Source organism: Desmodus rotundus, chromosome 10, assembly GCF_022682495.2.
Source record: "Desmodus rotundus isolate HL8 chromosome 10, HLdesRot8A.1, whole genome shotgun sequence".
Lineage (NCBI taxonomy): Eukaryota > Metazoa > Chordata > Mammalia > Chiroptera > Phyllostomidae > Desmodus > Desmodus rotundus.
In genome coordinates this window covers 62,418,432-62,438,663 of record NC_071396.1, presented here as the reverse complement: position 1 = coordinate 62,438,663, position 20,232 = coordinate 62,418,432, and the positions used below count along the sequence as shown (strand labels likewise).

Below are 20,232 nucleotides of genomic sequence, written 5' to 3'. Positions count from 1 at the left end.
AAAAAGTTTAGCATTTAACTTCTTATTGAAATGTTATTTTGAACAGCTTTCTCCTTTACTAAAGTAAAAATGTGTATATTCCATTTTCTTAAGGAAAACCTTATATGTGTGAAGTATGAGTAAATTCAGTTTCTTGTTTTTTTGTTTTTAATTCCTCAGACACATAGTGGATCTGTGTGGCGTGTGACATGGGCCCATCCTGAATTTGGACAGGTTTTAGCTTCCTGTTCTTTTGACCGAACAGCTGCTGTATGGGAGGAAATAGTAGGAGAATCAAATGATAAACTGCGAGGACAGAGTCATTGGGTGAGACATTTGTTAGTTTTTGGGAATTGTTGGGGCTTGAGTATCCAAGGAGCATTAATGTTTCTAAGAACACATCAGCTGCTTGGTAAGGTGTTACCACTACTCTCTGTGTTTACCAGTTTCATTGTTCTTTCTTCCATGTTCTTCTCCTGCTGTTTATCTAATTTTGTGTTGGGCCTGAAGTAGTACTTGTAAGTACCTGTGGCATTGCTTATTATAACTTTCATGGTGAATCCAGAGTATTTGCTTTGTCATGGAGTATACTCTAAAATTCCTTAAAAATTGTTTTTTCTATTTTGTGGTTGGTTACTTTTTCTTTCTTACAAAATATACTCTTCTTTATCTGTTTCTGCCTTAGCTAGAGCTCTTCCCTGATTGGGGTTTCGAATTTAGGCAAGAGCATAATGTGTTTGCTGCTTAAGTTCCTTGTCTGTAAAGTGAGAGAATTAAAACTAGATTGCCCTTAAGACTCAGTCTAACTTTTTTTCTCTCTTCATTTTTTATAATAGGTATTGAGGCACAAATGTAAATTTCAAAAGTTATAGACAAGTGTATATAGTGAGAACTTCTCTGGCCACAGAGTTCTTTCCCTAGAGGCAACCACTATTACAGGTTTTTTGTGTATTCTTACGGATGTATTACCTGTCTTTATAAGAACGTAAATACATTGTTTTCTTCTGTATTCATACTAGTCTACCCCATACCCCCTCACACTAATTTTAATGTGCTGTCAATGCTGTTTATTTTTCTGCTGCATTTTAAAATAGTGATAAAATATACATAACATAATATTTATAATTTTAACCATAAGTGTAACATTTAGTGGCATTAATGATATTCACAATGCTTTGTACCCATCACTGATAGCTATATCAAAACTTTTCATCTTTCCAACATAAACTCTGTATCATTAAAAGGTATAGTTTCCCCTCCTTTAGCCCCTGGTTACCTCTATTCCACTTTCTGTGTCTAAATTTGACTCCTTTAGGTACCTCATATAAGTGGAACCATGCAATACTTGTCCTTCTGTATCTGGCTTGTTTCACTAAGCAAAATGTTTTTAAGGTTCATCTGTGTTGTGTATGTATGCCACAGTTTGTTTATCCATTGTGTATGAATGCAACATTTTGTTTATTCATTAATCTATGGATGGACATCAGGGTTGTTTTCACCTTTTAGCTGTTGTAAATAATGCTACTATGAGCATCAGTATGTAGACTGCTATTTGATACCTTGCATTTAATTTTTGGATATATACCTAGGAGTAGACTGACTGGGTCATACGGTAGTTTTATGTTTAACTTTTTGAGAAACTGCTAAACTGTTTCCACAGTGGCTGCAATCATTTTACATTTCCATGAACAATGAATGCGTGAGAGTTCTAGTTTCTCTACTTCTTTGCCAGTACTTGTGAAGTGGTATCTTCTAGTGGTTTTGATTTGCATTTCCCTAATGTTTAATGATGTTGAACATCTTTTTGTGCTAATGATCATTTGTATATCTTCTTGTGATACTGTGATTTATAAGACATATGTATTTGATTATTCAGATGACCAAAATATATTTCTCTTATATATTTAGGTTTCATTCATGGTTCCAAAATCATGGCTTCCAAAATCCTTGGAATGTCTTAAGTGTTGAGAGTGATAAAGGTGTCTGTTGTTATGTTAATGATGTAACTTTTAGAAAGCACCTAAGGATGAGTGCTGGTTGCCAGTGTAGTTAAGCATGCTATTAGAGGGTTGAAACTCTCGGTCCCACCCCTCAACCTCCCTTCCCAGGGAAGGGAGAGGGGCAAATGAATTAGTCAATCATGTCTATGTAAGGAAGACTTCATAAACACCCAAAAGGATAGGGTTTGGAGAGCTTCTGGGTCGGTGCAAATGTACAGATTTGGGAAGAGTGACATGCCTGGAGAGGGCATGGAAGCTCCGCGGCCTTTCCCCATACTTTTCATCTCTTCCATCTGATTGTTCTTGAGTTACATTCTTTTATAATAAATCAGTAATGTGGTAAGTAAAATGTTTCACTGAGTTCTGTGAGCTGCTGTAGAAATTAATTAAACCCAAGGAGCAGCTCTTGGGAACCTCTGATTTATAGTCAACCAGTCCGAAGCACTGGCTTCTGAAGTTATGGGTGAATGGGGGCAGTTTTGTAGTACTGAGCTGTGGTATCTGACACTCTCTCTGGGTAGATAGTGTTAGAATTTAGTTGAATTCTCCTCAGAACTTTTGGTTTCTGAGAATTATTCGTTGGTGTAGGCCCTGCACTGTAGGAGGACCCTTCCCCCTCACTCCCAATTGGAATTGTTACCAGAACCCTTTTACTTTTTTAATGGAATTGTCTACTCAAATTCTTTGCCCATTTTTTAAACTGTTTTTTTTTGTTGTTGTTGTTGTTGTTGAGTTGTAGGAGTTCTTTGTATAATCTAGGTATTAATCCCTTATCAGATACATGATTTGTAAATATCTTCTCCCATTCTGTGAGTTGCGTTTTCACATTCTTGATAGTGTCCTTTGATGCACAAAATTTTGAAATTTTCATGAAGTCCAACTTCTCTTTTTTTTTTTTGTTTCCCGTTTTTGGTATATTCAAGAAATCATTGTCCAATACAATGTCATGAACATTTTCCTTAGAATTTTCTTTTGAGACTATTATAGTTTTAGCTCCTACATTTAGGTCTTTGATTTCTTTTGAGTTAATTTTTGTATATGGTCTAAGATTAGGGTCCACTCATTCTTCTGCATTTGATAACTGGTTTTCTTAACACCTTTTATTGATAAAATTGTTCTTTTCCCATATGGTCTTTGCACCCTCATTGAAAACCTCTTGACTGTGTATTTCTGGGCTCCGTTCCCTTGGTTTATATGTCTGTCCTTAAGTCAATACCATACTGTTTTAATTGCTGTAGGGTTGTAGTTTGTATGCTGTTTATACTGTTTCACAATTCTCTTTTTTTGTGTGTAATGGAAGGGGTTGTTCTCACTGACTTTGCACTAAGGCCTTCCTCAGGTAAACAACTGCTTAATAGGAGGTCAGAAGGGAAATTTAGAGAAGTAATATTTCTAGCAGTCAGTCTGAGATGGATCAGTTAGTATACATAGGTAGGGTTCAGGAGTGGTGGCATATAAAGGATTTTTATTTGAACTTAGATGTATTTATTTATATGTAGTTAAATTGTCCCTCAATCGAAGTGGGGACCCTTTGATTCTCAGGCGGGCACTCAAATCCACTGAGCCACACCAGCCAGGGCTAGATAAGGAAAATTTTGCAGGACTTCAAGAAAAATATAGACAGTAACACATTTATAATAGGGGATTATAACACCCCACTGTCAACAATGGATAGACCTTCCCAGCAAAGAATCAACAAGGACATTGTGGAACTGAATGACACACTAGATCAAAAAGACTTAATTGATGTATACTGAACATTTAACCTCAAATAAGCAAAACATTCTTTTCAAATGCACATGGAACATTTGCAGTGATAGACCATGTGATAGGACACAAAACAATCCTTAACAAAATTAAAGATGATCAGAATAATGTCAGCCATTTTCTTGGACGACAAGGGCTTGAATCTAGAAACAACTTCATGGAGAAAACTTAAAAACAGTCATATTCATGTAGACTGAATAACACGTTAGTAGACAATGAATGGATTAACAATGAGATCAAGGACAAAATCAGAAAGGGTCTGGAGACAAATGAAAATGAACACACAGCAATCCAAAACCTATGGGACACAGTAAAGGCAGTCCTGAGGGGGAAGTTCATACCAATAGAGGCCTACCTAAAAAAGACAGAAAAATTTCAAATAAACAACTTAATCTTACATGTACAATAACTGGTGAATGATAACAAACAAAGCCCAGAGCAAGTAGATGGAATGAAATTATCAAGGTCAGAGCAGAATTAAATGACACAGAGAATAAAAGAGTAATTCAAAGGATCAATAAATCCAGGAGCTGCTTCTTTGAAAAGATAAAGAAAATTGACAAGCCTATAACCAGACTCATCAAGAAAAAATTAGAGAGAACCCAAATAAATCAGAAACGAAAGAAGAGAACTTACAACTCATAACCACGGAAATACAAAGGATTGTAAGAAATTACTACCAAAAACTGTATGCCAAGAAATTTCAAAACTTGGGTCAAATGGACATATTTCTAGGAACATAAAATCTTCCAAAACCTAATGAAGAAGAAGCAGAAACCCTGAACAGACCGATAAAAGCTGGTGAAATTGAAGCAGTAACCAAAAAACTCCGTCACACAAAAGCCCTGGACCTGATGGTTTCACTGGAGAATTTTACAAAACATTTAAGGAAGAGCTAATCCTTATCCTTCTCCAACTATTCCCAAAAATCCAAAAGAGGAAATACTCCCGAACTCTTTTTATGAAGCCATCATCTTCCTAATTCCAAAGCAAGATAAAAGCACAACAAAGAAAGAGGTCTATAGGCCAACATCACTGATGAACATAGATGCTAAAATCCTCAGCAAAATATTGGCAAACTGCATCCAGCAATATGTTAAAAAGATCATAGACCATGAAAAAGTGGGATTCATTACAGGGATGAAAGGATAGTCCAATATTAACAAATCAGTAAATAAAATACATCACGTAAATAAAAGGAAAGACAAAAATCACATGATCTTATCAATAGATGCTGCAAAAACATTTCATAATGTACAGCACCTATTTATGATAATAACCCTCAGCAAAGTGGGAGTTGAGGGAGCATACCTCAACATAATAAAGGCCATATATGAGAAACCTACAGCCAACATCATACTCAATGGGCAAAATGTAAAAGCTTTCCCACTAAGATCAGGAACAAGACAAGGGTGTCCACTTTTATCCATTCTATTCAACATAGTATTGGAAGTTCTAGCCATAGTGATTTGATAAGAAAAATAAAAGGCATCCAAATTGGAAAGGAGGAAGTAAAAAAACTGTCATTGTATGCAGATGACATGATAGCGTACATAGAAAATCCTATCGACTACACCAAATTACTACTGGACCTAGTAAGTGAATTTGGCAAAACAGGATACAAAGTCAACATTCAGAAATTGAAGGCACTTTTGTACACTAACAATGAAATATCAGAAATAAATTAAGAAAAAAAATCCCATTTGATATAGCAACAAGAAAAATAAAGTACCTAGGCATAAATGTAACCAAGGAAGTAAAAGACCTGTACTCATAAAACTACACAACACTGAACAAATTAAGGAAGACACAAATAAATGGTAGCATGTACCATGTTCATGGATTGGAAGAATTAATGTCAAAATGTCCATACTATTGACAGCAACTTATAGTTCAGTGCAATAATTATTAAAATGCCAATGATAGATTTCACAGATACAGAATAAATATTTCAAAAACTTATACATCACCATAAAAACCCCAAGTAGCATCAGCAATTTTGAGGAAGAAGAATAAAGTATGAGGGATCACAATATGTGCCATCAAACTATTACATTCTGCTGCAATCAAAACAGTGTGGTACTGGCATAAGAATAGACATATGGATCAGTGGAACAGTATAGAGAGCCCAGAAATCAACCCATGTCTCTGTTGTCAATTAACATTTCACGAAGGGGGCAGAAGTATAAAACGGATTAAAAATACCTTTTTCAACAAATGTTGTTGGTAGATCTGGACAGCTACATGCAAAAAAATGAAACTTGACCACCGACTTACACCATACAGAAAAATAAAATCAAGGTGGATAAAAGACTTAAATATAAGTCACAAACCATAGAAGTCCTAGAAGGGAACATAGGCAAGAAAATAGCAGATATTGCACACAGCAATGTTTTCACCAATATGTCCCCTACAGCAAAGGATATAAAGGAAAGAACAGATGGGACTACATGAAATAAAAAGCTTACGCATGGCTAAAAAAGACATCAGCAAAATGAAAAGTTAACCGACTGTATTGGAAAATGCATTTGCCACTAATACCTTGGACAAGGGTTTGATCTCCAAAACATTTAAATAACTCACATAACTCCACACCAACAATGAGGAAGACAAAGACAAAGAATCCAATTAAAAACTGGGCAGAGGACCCCTGGATGATGCGTACTCTGCCCAGCAGATTCTGTATGTTGTGGATGCAACAAACAAATTCTCATGGACTATAGAAGTCCTGTGGAGAAAAGGGATGGCATGGCCATTCTCAGAGGGAACGCACTTCAACTCTTGCCTGGACAGGCTTTTATTGGCTTTCTAATAATATATATCAAAGAAGGTTCCCACTCATTATGCTCAGGTTTGCTTTAAGTGATTACTTTTGACAGATAACAAAGGAAAGGTTGTTACTGATTACTTCTTACAGATTAACAAGGAAAAAACGTTGCAAATGTGAGAGAATGAAAGAGTGATTGGTCTGATTATACTCCGTCCTTGGGAGAGTTGGCACAGACTTTAGGAATTTACTTTAAAAATAGGCAGTAAACATTTGCTGCTTCAACTCAAGGTTAGGGAGTTTTAGCAAGAGCAAGCTTCAAAGCAGCCTAAGTATAATGCAGGCCACATACCACAGAAAGCCGATCCGTGGATTTGACTCCTGTGTGCTGACTCATGCCTGTTGGTTTTCCAATAGGGCTGGGCTACATTCTCCCCACCAAGCGGATCGGGTCCCTATACCTGAACAAACACTTTTCCAAGGAGGACATACAGAGGGCCCAGAGACTTATGAAAGGATGCTCAGCATCCCTAGGCATCAGAGAGATGCAAATTAAAACCACAATGAGATACCACTTCACATTGGTAAGAATGGCCATCTTAAACAAATCAACAAACAAGTGCTGGCAAGGTTGTGGAGAAAAGGGAACCCTAGTGCACTGTTGGTGGGAATGCAGACAGACTGGTGCAGCCACTGTGGAAAACAGTATGGAATTCCCTCAAGAAGACTAGAAATGGAACAGTTGCCTTTTGATCTGGCAATTCCACTGCTGTGATTATACCCCGAGAATCTTGAAACACCAATTCAAAAGAACCTATGCACCTAAATGTTCACAGCAATGTTATTTATAATAACTAAGTGCTGGAAACAGCCTGAGTGCACATCAGTAGATGAGGGGATTAAAAAACTGTAGTACATTTACACAATGGAATACTACACAGCAGAAAGATAGAAGGAACTCCTACCCTTCGTGACAGTGTGGATGGATCTGGAGAGCATTATGCTAAGTGAACTAAGCCAGACAGTAAAAGACAAATAGCATGTGATCTCACCTATAAATGGAACCTAATCAACAAAACAAATAAGTGAGCAAAATAGAACCAGAGATATGGAAATAAGGAAGAAACTGACATGGACCAGAGGGAAGGGGTTAGGACTGTACAGGGGAATGAAGGGCGAGGGTGAATTCAAGGAATAAGTGTAAAGGACCCATGGACAAGGACAAGTGTGGGAGAAGATTGAATGTAGGAGATGGGGAGGATTGAATGTGGGAGATGATATATGGGCAGGGCAGGGGAGATTAGTGGGGGAAAATGGGGACAACTCTAATTGAACAACATTAAAAACATTTGAAAAGTTAAGTTTGCAGAGATGCTATTATTAAAATTTATGTAACATTCATTTAAGACTGACAGTTCACAAGACGTATTTTGATAACCATAGATAGTAAGCTTTTGGTTCCTAAGTTTTATTGATGTTTTCAGTAAAAAATAATCTTATCTAGGTTGTAGAAAATAACTTATAAATGCTATCATGAAATTCTGCGATTATCATAAAGCCAGCTTTGTACCATCCATACTCTTAGTGTCTGCTAAATGCTTTGTCTTAAAAGTGGATAGAGGTAGTCAAAGTAGGGTTAATTGACATTTATGCTGGAAGAAAAAAGTTTCATGCCTTCCATTTTATGGCTAAAGAATCTCCATTTAATTTACTGCTTGTAGCAGACTTTGCATGACAAAACTACCTATATGAAAATTCTGGCATTTTCTCGTGTAATGACCAGTCCACTTAAGAAAGAATACATAATTTCTCCTGCCATAAATAAATTAATTTTTCACTGTGGCCAGCTGTGTATGTGGTATTTTGCCAAGTACTTTGGAGGAAATTGAGGTCCAGGTACACTTTAAATATTGAGCCTTATTCAAGGTAATGCATCCTGGTAAGCCAAAGAGAGACAGAGCAGTTCCATGTGATATTAGAACTTGCGTTCTTTCTTTCCACTGTACCATCCTTTTTTCTTTCTTTTTTTTTTTCCCAGTCTCCCTTTTTACATGGGAGATACATTCTAAGACTTTCCTTGGATGCCTGAAACTATGGGTAAAGAGAATGAAACCCAATATTTATTGTTTTTTCCCTATATATACCTGTGATAAAGTTTAATATATAAGTAACAACAACAACAGCAATAAAATAGAACAGTCATAACAACATACTGTAATAATAGTTACATAAATGTGATCTCTGTTAAAATATTTCATTGTACTATATACTCACACTTATGGTGATGATGGGAGATAAAACAGTGCCTATGTGATGATATGAAGTGATGCGGATATATTGCATAAAGGGATGATTCATATCCTGAGCTTGACAGTGAGTGATTTCATTCTGCTACTCAGAATGTCACCCAATTTAAAAATTATGAATTGTTTATTTTTGGACTTTTCCATTGAATATTTTCAGACTGGTTGACCACTGGTAACTGAAACCATAAAAAGTGAAACTGCACATAAAATGGGGGGAATACAGTATATAAATTAAATTGTTAATTTTTTTCAGGTTAAGAGGACAACTCTAGTGGACAGCAGAACATCTGTTACTGATGTGAAATTTGCTCCTAAGCATATGGGTCTTATGTTAGCAACCTGTTCAGCGGATGGTATAGTAAGAATATATGAGGCACCAGATGTCATGAATCTCAGTCAGTGGTCTCTGCAGCATGAGATCTCATGTAAGCTAAGCTGTAGTTGTATTTCTTGGAACCCTTCAAGGTAAGCTTACATGGTATTCTTCTGATAATATAATCCTAGAAAAACAAATTGGTAATTTTTAAGCTAAGCAGTTGATGATTTATTTTCTTAACAATTCTTTTCTTAGTCATGTTCATTATTTTTAAATAACTTAATATATATTGTTATTAAATTATATTATTATTATTATATATTATGTATAATAAAAGTTTTTCCTTCTCCACCCTTTCTCTTGACCCCCTATTTCTATTGCATAGAAGAAACCAGCCATTTAAGATATTTTGGCATATACCTTCTGGGCTTTTTCCATGGACATACAAATAAATATTTAATACATATATAAATACACAAAGAGATGCAAGTATATACAGGTATATACTATCATGCACAGGTAGACCCCAAAACACATAAGACATTTATAGACATACATTTCTTTCCTTGCACTTTTTTTTCACTTACAAATAATTTGTGGGCCTTTTTCTGTGCATTACTATATCTAGTTAGTCCTGCATTATTCCTTTAATTACTGTATAGAGTGTGACTCTAAGACAGTACCATAATTGCTTTTTATTAAATTGTTTTAAAAATCAAAGGACCCCTGGTTGGTGTGGCTCAGTGGATTGAGCGCTGGCCTGCTAACCTAAAGGTCACAGGCCGATTCCCTGTCAGGGCACACACCTGGGTTGTGGCCAAGGGTGCCCAGCTTGGGGCATGGGAGAGGCAAACAATCCATGTATCACCTGCACATTGATGTTTCTCTCCCTCTCTTTGTCCCTCTTTTCCCTTCTCTTTAAAAAAGTAAATAAGATCTTAAAAAAAAATTAAAGGAATAATGAATCACTTGATAAAGAAAAAATTCAAGTGATCTAGAAGAGTATAACATGAAAATAAGTTTCTCTACCTCCTTAAAAAAATGCTCTTGCGGTTAATGGTTTTGTTGTTAGCTTTTAATTCTGGTAGTCACTTTTCTATTTTTAAAGGATTTACTTACACCCCTTGTTCTTCCTATTTATTTATACTTAATATGTGAAAGAAGAATTTGGTACATTGATAAAACTTTTCCTGATGTGTCACTAGATATTTGTGGGAGCTATTGATAGTTGTTTTAATTACGGTGGTAATTAACGTAATTTCAAATGATGTTTATTTTTCTATTTAGTGATCTATCAATTTTTAGACTATATATTGACTCCCCTTTTTAAAAAAAGAAATTAGCTTATTTTGCTTCTACCTTACATTTACCCTTCCATTTTCTAATATTGTATCACTTACATACTAGCAAAATTCACAATATTTATATTTACACTGTCATTAATACATTTGTAAATATTTTGGTTTTTAACTAGAAGTTGATTCTAAAAATTAAGCAATAACCACATTTACAATATTAGATTATGTAAATATTCATTATAGGTGCAAATGTAATCTATTACATGGGAACTATTGTTCACACAGAATAATCTGGTGTTCACTTCTGTGCTGTATTTTGTTTCTTGATTCCTTTCCTTCTGGGTTATACTTGGCTGTCACAGTTTTCATATCACCTCTTCAGACTTTTTTCATTTTGGTGGCACACCTCCTAAAGTAATTTTTTTCCATGGATGGATGGCAAAGTCTTGAATGCTTGCATTCTTTGAATGTCTTAACTTTACCCCATGCTTAATTGTCATTTAGCTAGTTTTAGAGTTCTAAGTGGTGTGTAAGAATTTTTAAGATTTTGTTAAGTGTTAGTCAAGAGATGTCTGAGAACCATCATAAGTCTGATGCTGGTTCTTTGTAGGTAGCCTGTTCTTTCTGGAAGTTTTTAGGATTTTTGTCTTACTACTTGGAGCTCTGTTTGAAAGTGTATTTTCCTAGTTGGTGGTTTGTCCTTTTGACACTGTGGTGACTTGATAGTTAACAGAGAGTAGTGAACTATAATGTAGCCACAGTCATTCCTTCACTGTATAGTGCTTTTTATTTTTATTTGAGGAAATCTTCCTCACCCTGAGGTTGTCAACTATATTCTGAAAGTTTGGTTTTGCTTTTCACATTTAGGGTATTAACCGTCCTGATTGCTTTGAGTGTGGTTTGAGGTAGTAGAATTCTAAAAAGTAACCAGGATGTTTCTAGGTTTTTTTCTTTTCTTCTTCTTCTTATTATTTTAATATATTTATTGATTATGCTATTACAGTTGTCCCATTTCCCGCTCCCCTCACTCCACTCCATCCTGCCCACCCCCTCCCTGCCACATTCCCCCCCCTATAGCTCATGTCCATGGGTCATACTTGTAAGTTCTTTGGCTTCTACATTTCCTACACTATTCTTACCCTCCCCCTGTCTATTTTACACCTATCATTTATGCTATTTATTCTCTGTACCTTTCTCCCCTCTCTCCCCCTCCCAATCCCCTATTGATAACCCTCCATGTGATCTCCATTTCTGTGGTTCTGTTTCTGTTCTAGTTGTCTGCTTAGTTTTCTTTTTGTTTTAGGTGTGGTTGTTAATAACTGTGAGTTTGCTGTCATTTTTACTGTTCCTATTTTTGATCTTCTTTTTCTTAGATAAGTCCCTTTAACATTTCATATAATAGTGGCTTGGTGATGATGAACTCCTTGAACTTGACCTTATCTGAGAAGTACTTTATCTGCCCTTTCATTCTAAATGATAGCTTTGCTGGATAGAGTAATCTTGGATGTAGGTCCTTGCCTTTCATGACTTGGAATACTTCTTGCCAGCCCCTTCTTGCCTGTAAGGTCTCTTTGGAGAAATCAGCTGACAGTCTTATGGGAATCCCTTTGTAGGTAACCGTGTCCTTTTCTCTTGCTGCTTCTAAGATTCTCTCCTTCTGTTTCATCTTGGCTAATGTAATTATGATGTGCCTTGGTGTGTTGCTCCTTGGGTCCAGCTTCTTTGGGACTCTCTGAGCTTCCTGGACTTCCTGGAAGTCTGTTTCCTTTGCCAGACTGAGGAAGTTCTCCTTCATTATTTGTTCAAATAAGTTTTCAATTTTTTGTTCTTCCTCTTCTCCTTCTGGCACCCCTATAATTCGGATGTTGGAACGTTTCAAGATGTCCTGGAGGTTCCTAAGCCTCTCCTCATTTTTCTGAATTCTTGTTTCTTCATTCTTTTCTGGTTGGATGTTTCTTTCTTCCTTCTGGTCCACACCATTGATTTGAGTCCCAGTTTCCTTCTCATCACTATTGGTTCCCTGTACATTTTCCTTTGTTTCTCTTAGCATAGGCTTCATTTTTTCATCTGGTTTTCGAACAAATTCAATTCTGTGAGCGTCTTGATAACCAGTGTTTTGAACTATGCATCCGATAGGTTGGCTATCTCTTCCTCACTTAGTTGTATTTTTTCTGGAGCTTTGAAGGGTTCAGTCATTTGGGCCATTTTTTTTTTTTTTTTTTTTTTTTTGGTCTTGGCGCCTCTGTTACTTAACGGGGCGGAACCTTAGGTGTTCCCTGGGGCGGGGTAATGCTGGTCGCTGTGCTGTGATGCTGTATGTGGGCGAGGGGCCGAGTGGGAGCAATGGTGCCCGCTCCACTCTCCACCAGACCCCAATCCTTCACTCCGTCACCCACAATCAAACTGGGCCCCTCTGGTGCTGGTTCCCAAGTGGGTGGTCCCGTGCACGCCCTAGGTTCCTGTGGGTCTCTCCAGTGACCTCTCCTGTGAGGCTGGGAGTCCCTCCCGCTGCCGCCCCAACCCCCATGGGCGTCCCCAATCCGAGGTTTGAGGCTTCATCTCCCCGCGCTGGAACCCTGGGCTGCGTTGTCTGCTCCACTCCCCGCTGTCTGTCCGGCCCATCTGTGTACGAATGCGGGGCCGTGGGGCGCCACCTGCCACTCTGCCTGCCCCGCTCTCCACCACCCAGAGTCGGGCCCTCTTGGTCCATCTGCGAGAATGTGGGGCTGCAGGGTCTGCCAGTGGTCAGACTGCCTGCCCCATTCTCCCACACTCCGCACCAGCCTCCGTTGCCACGGCAACATGAGTCCTCTCCACCCCGGCTGCCCTCTCCGCCCCTCCCACTGGTCTGGATGAATGTTTATCTTTTACCTCCTTGGTGTCAGACTTCCCTGCCCTTCGATTTCCCATTAGCTCTGGTTGTGCGAGGAGGCGCAGTGTGTCCACCTACGCCGCCATCTTGGTTCTCCTTTTATTATTATTTCTTAAAAATGTTTTTTATCCTCACCTAAGGACTTTTTTTTTCATTGTTTTTAGAGAGAGAGGGAGGGAATTGAACCTACGACCTTCTGGTCCACAGGATGGTGCTCCAACCAACTGAGCCACACTGACCAGGGTGGTATTTTTTCTTTTAAAATGTTTTTTTTTTTTTTTGTTAAGGTCAATTTCAGATATTCCAAAAGTAGTAATAGAAGTACAGAAGGATCTTCACATGTCTATTACCCATCTATAACTCAAAACTACTCTTGATTTACAGTATGTATACGTGCTTTCTCCCCCTACTAGTATTAAAGTAGAGACATATACTACTAGGTGTTGTTCTTTTTTGATTTATGCTGCTTGATGCTTAATGATTTCTTTCAAAATAAAGATTATTGTCTCAAATTGGGGATCCTCTATGATTCTTTAACAATTCTCTTCTATTATGTCCTGTCTCTCTGGAACTCATCTTTGATTATTCTGGGCTCATTTTCCATTTCTTTAAAGTTGTACTACTCTATCCTCTAGATCCCCAAGTTGTTCTCCAGGCACATATTTTATACCATTCATTGTTTTTTGGGGGGAGGGGCGTGGATAGGGTGGCAGATTGGCAATCATTTTAATTGTTAAGAAGTCTTCTTTTTCTCTGATTACTCTTTCACTGACACAAAGCACAAAAAGGCAGAAAATATGGTGGTAAATAGAGTGCAAATGAGAACTTGTTTTCAGTATGAGAGCTGAAACAAGAAGGTAGAGCCTCACTTTGTTCTACCTCAGCATGGAATGTATATGTCAGGTAACTGAAATTTTTTGCAGAGCTGCTTCAGACATGTTCATGAATGACTAAAAACCCCAAGTACTGGATTTTTGGGGTTACAAATAAATGTTAGCACTTAGGTTAGTTTACAAATATAGAATCTGCAAACAATGAGGACCTGTGTCTATTTTCTCAAAGATCTGTGTATCTTCGTCTTTGTCTTTCATGCATGTGTCTGTTTTCTTTGAGTATGAGTTATTCTTTACTTAATCTATTTGTTTTTGTGAGCAGTAGATTATTATGGCTAGTAGAGAAAACTGGTATTTTTATTTTTCTTCTGTTAGGTGCTCTGTTTTTTAATAACTCATCCTCTTACCTACAGGTTTGGCTGAGTTTCTAAGTTAGGTAGAGTGGTTAGCAGGATTTATTGGTAGGGAGTGCAGAAATGCCAAAGTCAGGAGGACCTGAGTTGGGGGATGGAGCATTTTAATGTATTTTTGTTCCTTCTTGTCTCTCTCCTTGCCAGTGTCGGAGTACTATATTTTAAGTTCTTAATCTCTTCTCTTTTGCATTCTAAATCATCTCACTAGAATCCTTTCTCAGACTTCAGCCTAGAACAGAGTTATCTGCCAGCCTTGGGGGTCTTCGAATTGCAGTTCTTCAAATGAATCACCTTATGACTCATTTCTATTCACTGCATTTTTTGATTGAAGGTTGGAGGTTCTGGAATTTCATCCTTACTGATTGCTATATGGGCTCTTTTTCCCTTTGCATTTTCTGTATCACTTTCTGCTTCCTGTTTTGGGATTCTTCCAAATTTTTAAATTTCTGATGGCACACTGATTTCTGGCACTGTTGTGGTGTTACTCTTTTTATCATTTCCATGGAACCTTAGGAGGGAGGAGGAGGGATCAGTCAACTATATATAGAATGCTGGGTTGGGTGATTTTTCTCACTGAGTCATGTTTGGAAGACATTCTAAATATGAACATGTTATTTCTGGATGTACAAATGACATAATCCCCAATTCAGTTGTTATCCAGATATTTCATAATTTTATTTAAAAATGCTTTAGTTTGAAAGATATTTTTAATAATTTTAGAATATGTTACTGTAAGTATATTTTTGCTTCCTGCTCAAATATTTAACATAGTTTTTAAAAAGTTATATTTATAGAACATTAAAAAAGAGAGTTTGTGAGATACAGAAATTACTGTGGAATTTACATCTCTTTGAATGGTCAACATTTATTATAGTATAAATAACTTGGAATTTTATTACTAGAGAACTTTGCAGTTTTCCTGGTATTTTTCTTACTTAGGTAATTTGATTCATTATCAGAAGCTTTAGTAATCAGGCTTTAGGAATAAAGAACTAAGCCTTTTTTTTAATTACCACATTTTGTTTTTAGCTTTATGAGTTGGCAGATCACAAGACCAAGGTCAAAGGTTAAATAAGGGCATCATGTTCATAGAGATACTACTTAATCTGCATGAGGGTGGCAAAGGAAGTCAATATCTAGGTAACTAGATATTTAATTAAATAACAATCATTTAGCCTAGAGTTCAGTGGAGTTCATTTTCTCATTGCTTATCGTTTTGCCTTTTAACATGAGTCTAGAGAAGAGAATGACATGTGGGGAACATGCCTTGCTGAGGCATTTCTTCTTTTTTGTACAAAGTATTTAAAATCTTTTTGTCATGACTTTGGCACCATAGAGTTACTTTTCATTCCACAGTTAATGATCAGATCTTTCAGGAAGAAAAATTTGAGGACCTTGAAGGTTTTTTTATTTTATTTTTTAAAAAACCATTGAATGCTTGAAACCTTTTCTTTTAGGGGAAAAAGCTACTTTCTTTCTCAGCTATAATAAAATGTAAAAACAGTGCAAAAGGATAGTAGTCTTGATCCCCATGTTGAGCATTCTCAAGGACACACACTCCCAAGGTGCTGCTGTGTTGAATGTATGCCGGGGGTTTAATCATAGTCTTGTTGACTTGTACGTTGTAGAGCTGCTTGATGCCAATTTAAGAGAAAATAAAATTTCTGAGTTAAATATGATTAATTTAATTGTTATGTGAAATATTTTTTACTTTTCATTTCTAGCTCTCGTGCTCATTCCCCCATGATAGCTGTAGGAAGTGATGACAGTAGTCCAAATGCAATGGCCAAAGTTCAGATTTTTGAATATAATGAAAACACCAGGTCAGTACTGCTTTAACTATTATTCCAAACTGCATTCAATTTTTAAGAATGATGTTTTTTTATTAACTGAATTATTGCATTATTTATTACATATTTGCCAATTTCCCATGATATGGCATGTTCTTTGATAGACTGTGATAATATAAAATTGAATGATACAGAGGACAAGGTAATTGATTTCGCAGTACCATCTTGCAGGGGAAGCAAATAAATAAAACAGTTAAAAATGGTGATGAATTTTATAAACTGGGAGAACAAGTTTACACTCAGGGAGAGGGTGCCAGGAACGTTCATCCAAAAGCAGACCACCTATGGGATGAGAAGAAGTTAGCCAAAGAGGGGAAGACATTCCAGATGGAGAAAACTGCATGTGATATGGTCCGTGAACAAGAGAGCCAGTGTATTTTTTCCTGTGCTTGAAACATAGGCAAAGAATAGTGTGGTGAGAAATTTTATGCAAGGCTTATGTATATAAGACTTTGTGTTCAATATTTAGGATTTATCTCACAGGTAATATGAAGCCTTTGAAAGATTTTTAAGTTTGGGAGTAACAGGATCAAATGATAATTAAATTCTTCTATATGTGTGGAAAGTATTTTGAAAGGGAACATGAGTGGATTTAGGGCAAGATGCTATTATAATAGTCTATGTGGGAGATTATAGTGGCTTTGAAACAGTAGTGGCAATGGGGATGGAGAGAAGTGGACAGTTTGAGAATAATTTAAAAAGTAGTATCGATAGGATATAGTGATTGATTGGATGTGGGAGGTGAAGAAGAAGAGGAGAGCTATCAAGATGATTTCCAAGGGTGTGGCTTTATAATTCAATGGATAGTGTGTTAATTTCTTGATAAGGAATTCTGGAAATAGCTTAGATTTGGGTAGAGTGTAGCAATACGTGAAGAAAATTTTAATTTTGGTCATGTTGAGATGTCTGAACTCAGAATCTTAATAGGAAAAAAAAGCATCCATTAGGTGATTGGCTGGGCTTCACATGTGCTAGATAAAATTCTTGTGTCCAGTAGTCAGATATTCGATGAAACCAGAAGTAGAAGAGAAGAACTATTATAATTCTTATGTGCTTTGCAACAGAATGTTACTACTTGGGTTCTTACACCTGCCCTCTAGCTTCCTAGATTCTTGATTTCTCTAGAGAGGCTTTGTCTATAGTGGTGCTGTGCTGTCCAGTAGAATTTGCTGTGATGGTGGAAATGGTACATATCTGCACATCTCATGTAGAAACTTGAAATTTGGCTACTGTAGCTGAGAAACTGGATTTGTTAATTTATATCAGTTTAATTTTAAATAGGTGCATGTGGTGAGTGGCTGCTGTATTGGCCAGCGCACTTCTAGAATGTAGAAACCTTCCTTTAGAACTCCTTTTAAGCTATCAAAGGTATGAACCACATTAATAGCACCTTTTAAGGAGGTTTCATGAAGAGCTAATGTTAAAAGTAGTTTCTTTCAACCTTAGCTGAACAGAGTGAATAATGAGCCGTAAGTCGTAAAACCTAAAAGATGGACCATTTCTAAAACATGGAAATACAAAGTACTATATAAATAAGGTTTTATTTTAAGGAGTGGAAAGTCTTTAAACATTTTTTTTAAAGATTTATTTATTTTTAGAGAGAGTAGAAGGGAGAAAGATAGGGAAAGAAACATCAATGTGTATTTGCCTCTCATGTGCTCCCCACTGGGGACCTGGCCTGTAACCCAGGCATGTGCCCTGACTGGGAATCAAATCAGCAACCCTTTGGTTTGGAGGCTGGCACTCAATCCACTGAGCCACACCAGCCAGGGCACTTATATAAATATTTGAGTAAAGGGATAAAGAACTTGGATTTTTTAAAAAAAATTATTGATTGATTTTAGAGAGAGAGAGGAAGGGCAAGAGAGAGAAGGGGAAACATTAATTTGTGATTCCACTTATTCATGCATTTATTGGTTGAGTCTTCTATGTGTCCTGACTGGGAATTGATCCTGCAACCTTGACAAAGCAGGATGATACTCTAACTGAGCTACTTGACCAGGGTTAAGAACTTGGATTTAGTTCTGAAAGAAAATACAGGGCAGATAGTAAGTACCTAAATACTTAAAAGAATCCAGGGATAAAGATAATCCATGTTTGTTTGTAAGTCTCTAAGGAAGGAGAAAAGTATTCCTAGATCAGGGACTGGATCTCCTGTATTATCTCATATTAACAAGGAGCCTCACTATGGAGAAGTTTTGGGGTTAATTAAGTGGCTCAATTGCTCAGTGATGATGTCAAGGGCCTTAGTATTTTTCTTTTTTTCTTTTGCTGTCATCCTTAGTGTGTTGGTCTCAGCTCCTTAGGATTACAAAGTGCCAGGTGACCCATGCAAATGTGAAGGAGGACATTTCCTTTCATGAATCTTTTTCTATTAGGAAGAGAAAAACTTTTTCTAGAAGCACCTTAGTCTTTTTCATCACATCCTGTTGGCCAGAATTGGGGTCACTTTACCATGCTTCACCTGCAAGGGAGTCAGCATGTGCCTGGCATTTTCTGCATCTAAAATGATGGTAAAGTGGTAACAATGTCTGCAGGCAGGGATGGGGAGAAACTGACTTAGGAAGTTATTAGATCTTTTTGAGTTCAGCTATTTTTGGATTTTTTTGGTCTGGTTCTTTGAAGTAAGAGTTTGAAGGTTCTTAATAGGTTGAGCATGTTACATGGAGTACATGTGAGATTGGACTATGTAGCATTCAGTTATCGATACCTAATTGATCTTTTTGTAAGAAGTGACACCATTTAGTACATAGGAAACATTTGTCAAGTTAACCAGTATTGGATATTTTTATTTCTATTTGTGAATGAAAATAATAAGACAGACCCGACCTTGACAGTGATGTAAGTATCCTGCATTTATGTATGTTACAGGGTACTTTTCACATATATTATGAAATATGAATGCCAGTAACCATCTCATAAATAGGGTAGGTAGCTTTTATATTAGCACCATTTTCTAAATGTAGAAAGTGAGACTGACAAAGTAAAATGACTAGTCTAAGGTCAAATAGAGAGTCAGGACTACTTAGTAGAAGCAAGGGTATAGATGCAATTGTTTAGGATAATAGGGTGTGAAGAGATCAAGGAGGAACCCTTGAAGTTCTTATTAGCTTGGAGGTATTTCAGAAAGAATGTTGGGATGAAAAGGTGGCCACGTAGAGAGCGCTGGGAACACCAATACAGGGGTAGTAGGCAAATGTAGGTTTACAGTTGTGGGTATGCAAAACACAGCTTAATCTTGTATTATTACTTACTAATTATTATAGTATTTTCCATTGAACAACTGTACATCTAATTTTGCCCCAACCTGTATTTCAGAGGAGGGTGGTAGAAAGTTGAGATAGGGATATATCTCTAACCTCTTTTTTAACACACAGTTCTTCAGTTCTGTCCCTGATAGTCAATTGAAGACAGAAAGAGGTAATAGGAAAATTTGATCTGTTGTCTCCTTCATTGTCTTCTTACTCTCTATTTACAGATATAAAGTAGAATTGTAAGGATGAAATAACTGGTATAGCTTTCTTTATCAGTGCTAAAACAGTTCCTGCTGTTATCAGTTTTACTTTTTAAATTTATACGCAAATACTCAAGAAATTCAGTTACTTTTTAAAAACTATATATTATAGCTAATAAATCAAGATATCATTCTTACTTAAGTTTTTGTTAAAGTGTTTTAAGCTAAACTTCAAAAATCAACAGAAGAAACCCGGGAGGTTATGCAAGTTTCCTAGGGCTGCAGTAAGAAATAACTACAAAATGGTGGCTCAAAACAAAGTTATGCTTACATTTCTGGAAGCCAGAAATCTGAAGTTAATGTGTTAACTCAGGACT

General features: G+C 36.7%; 1 protein-coding gene across 2 annotated transcripts in view; it reads left to right on the top strand.

The window, feature by feature from the left end:
- SEH1L (SEH1 like nucleoporin) overlaps positions 1-20,232 on the top strand; it is a 59,699-nt gene that overhangs the window by 33,075 nt on the left and 6,392 nt on the right. For both annotated transcript variants that reach the window (XM_071219516.1, XM_024580296.4), the window contains exons 3-5: positions 160-306; positions 9,073-9,284; positions 16,276-16,374. In XM_071219516.1, coding sequence (XP_071075617.1) covers positions 160-306; positions 9,073-9,284; positions 16,276-16,374 — 458 coding nt within the window. The remainder of the gene's footprint in view (positions 1-159; positions 307-9,072; positions 9,285-16,275; positions 16,375-20,232) is intronic.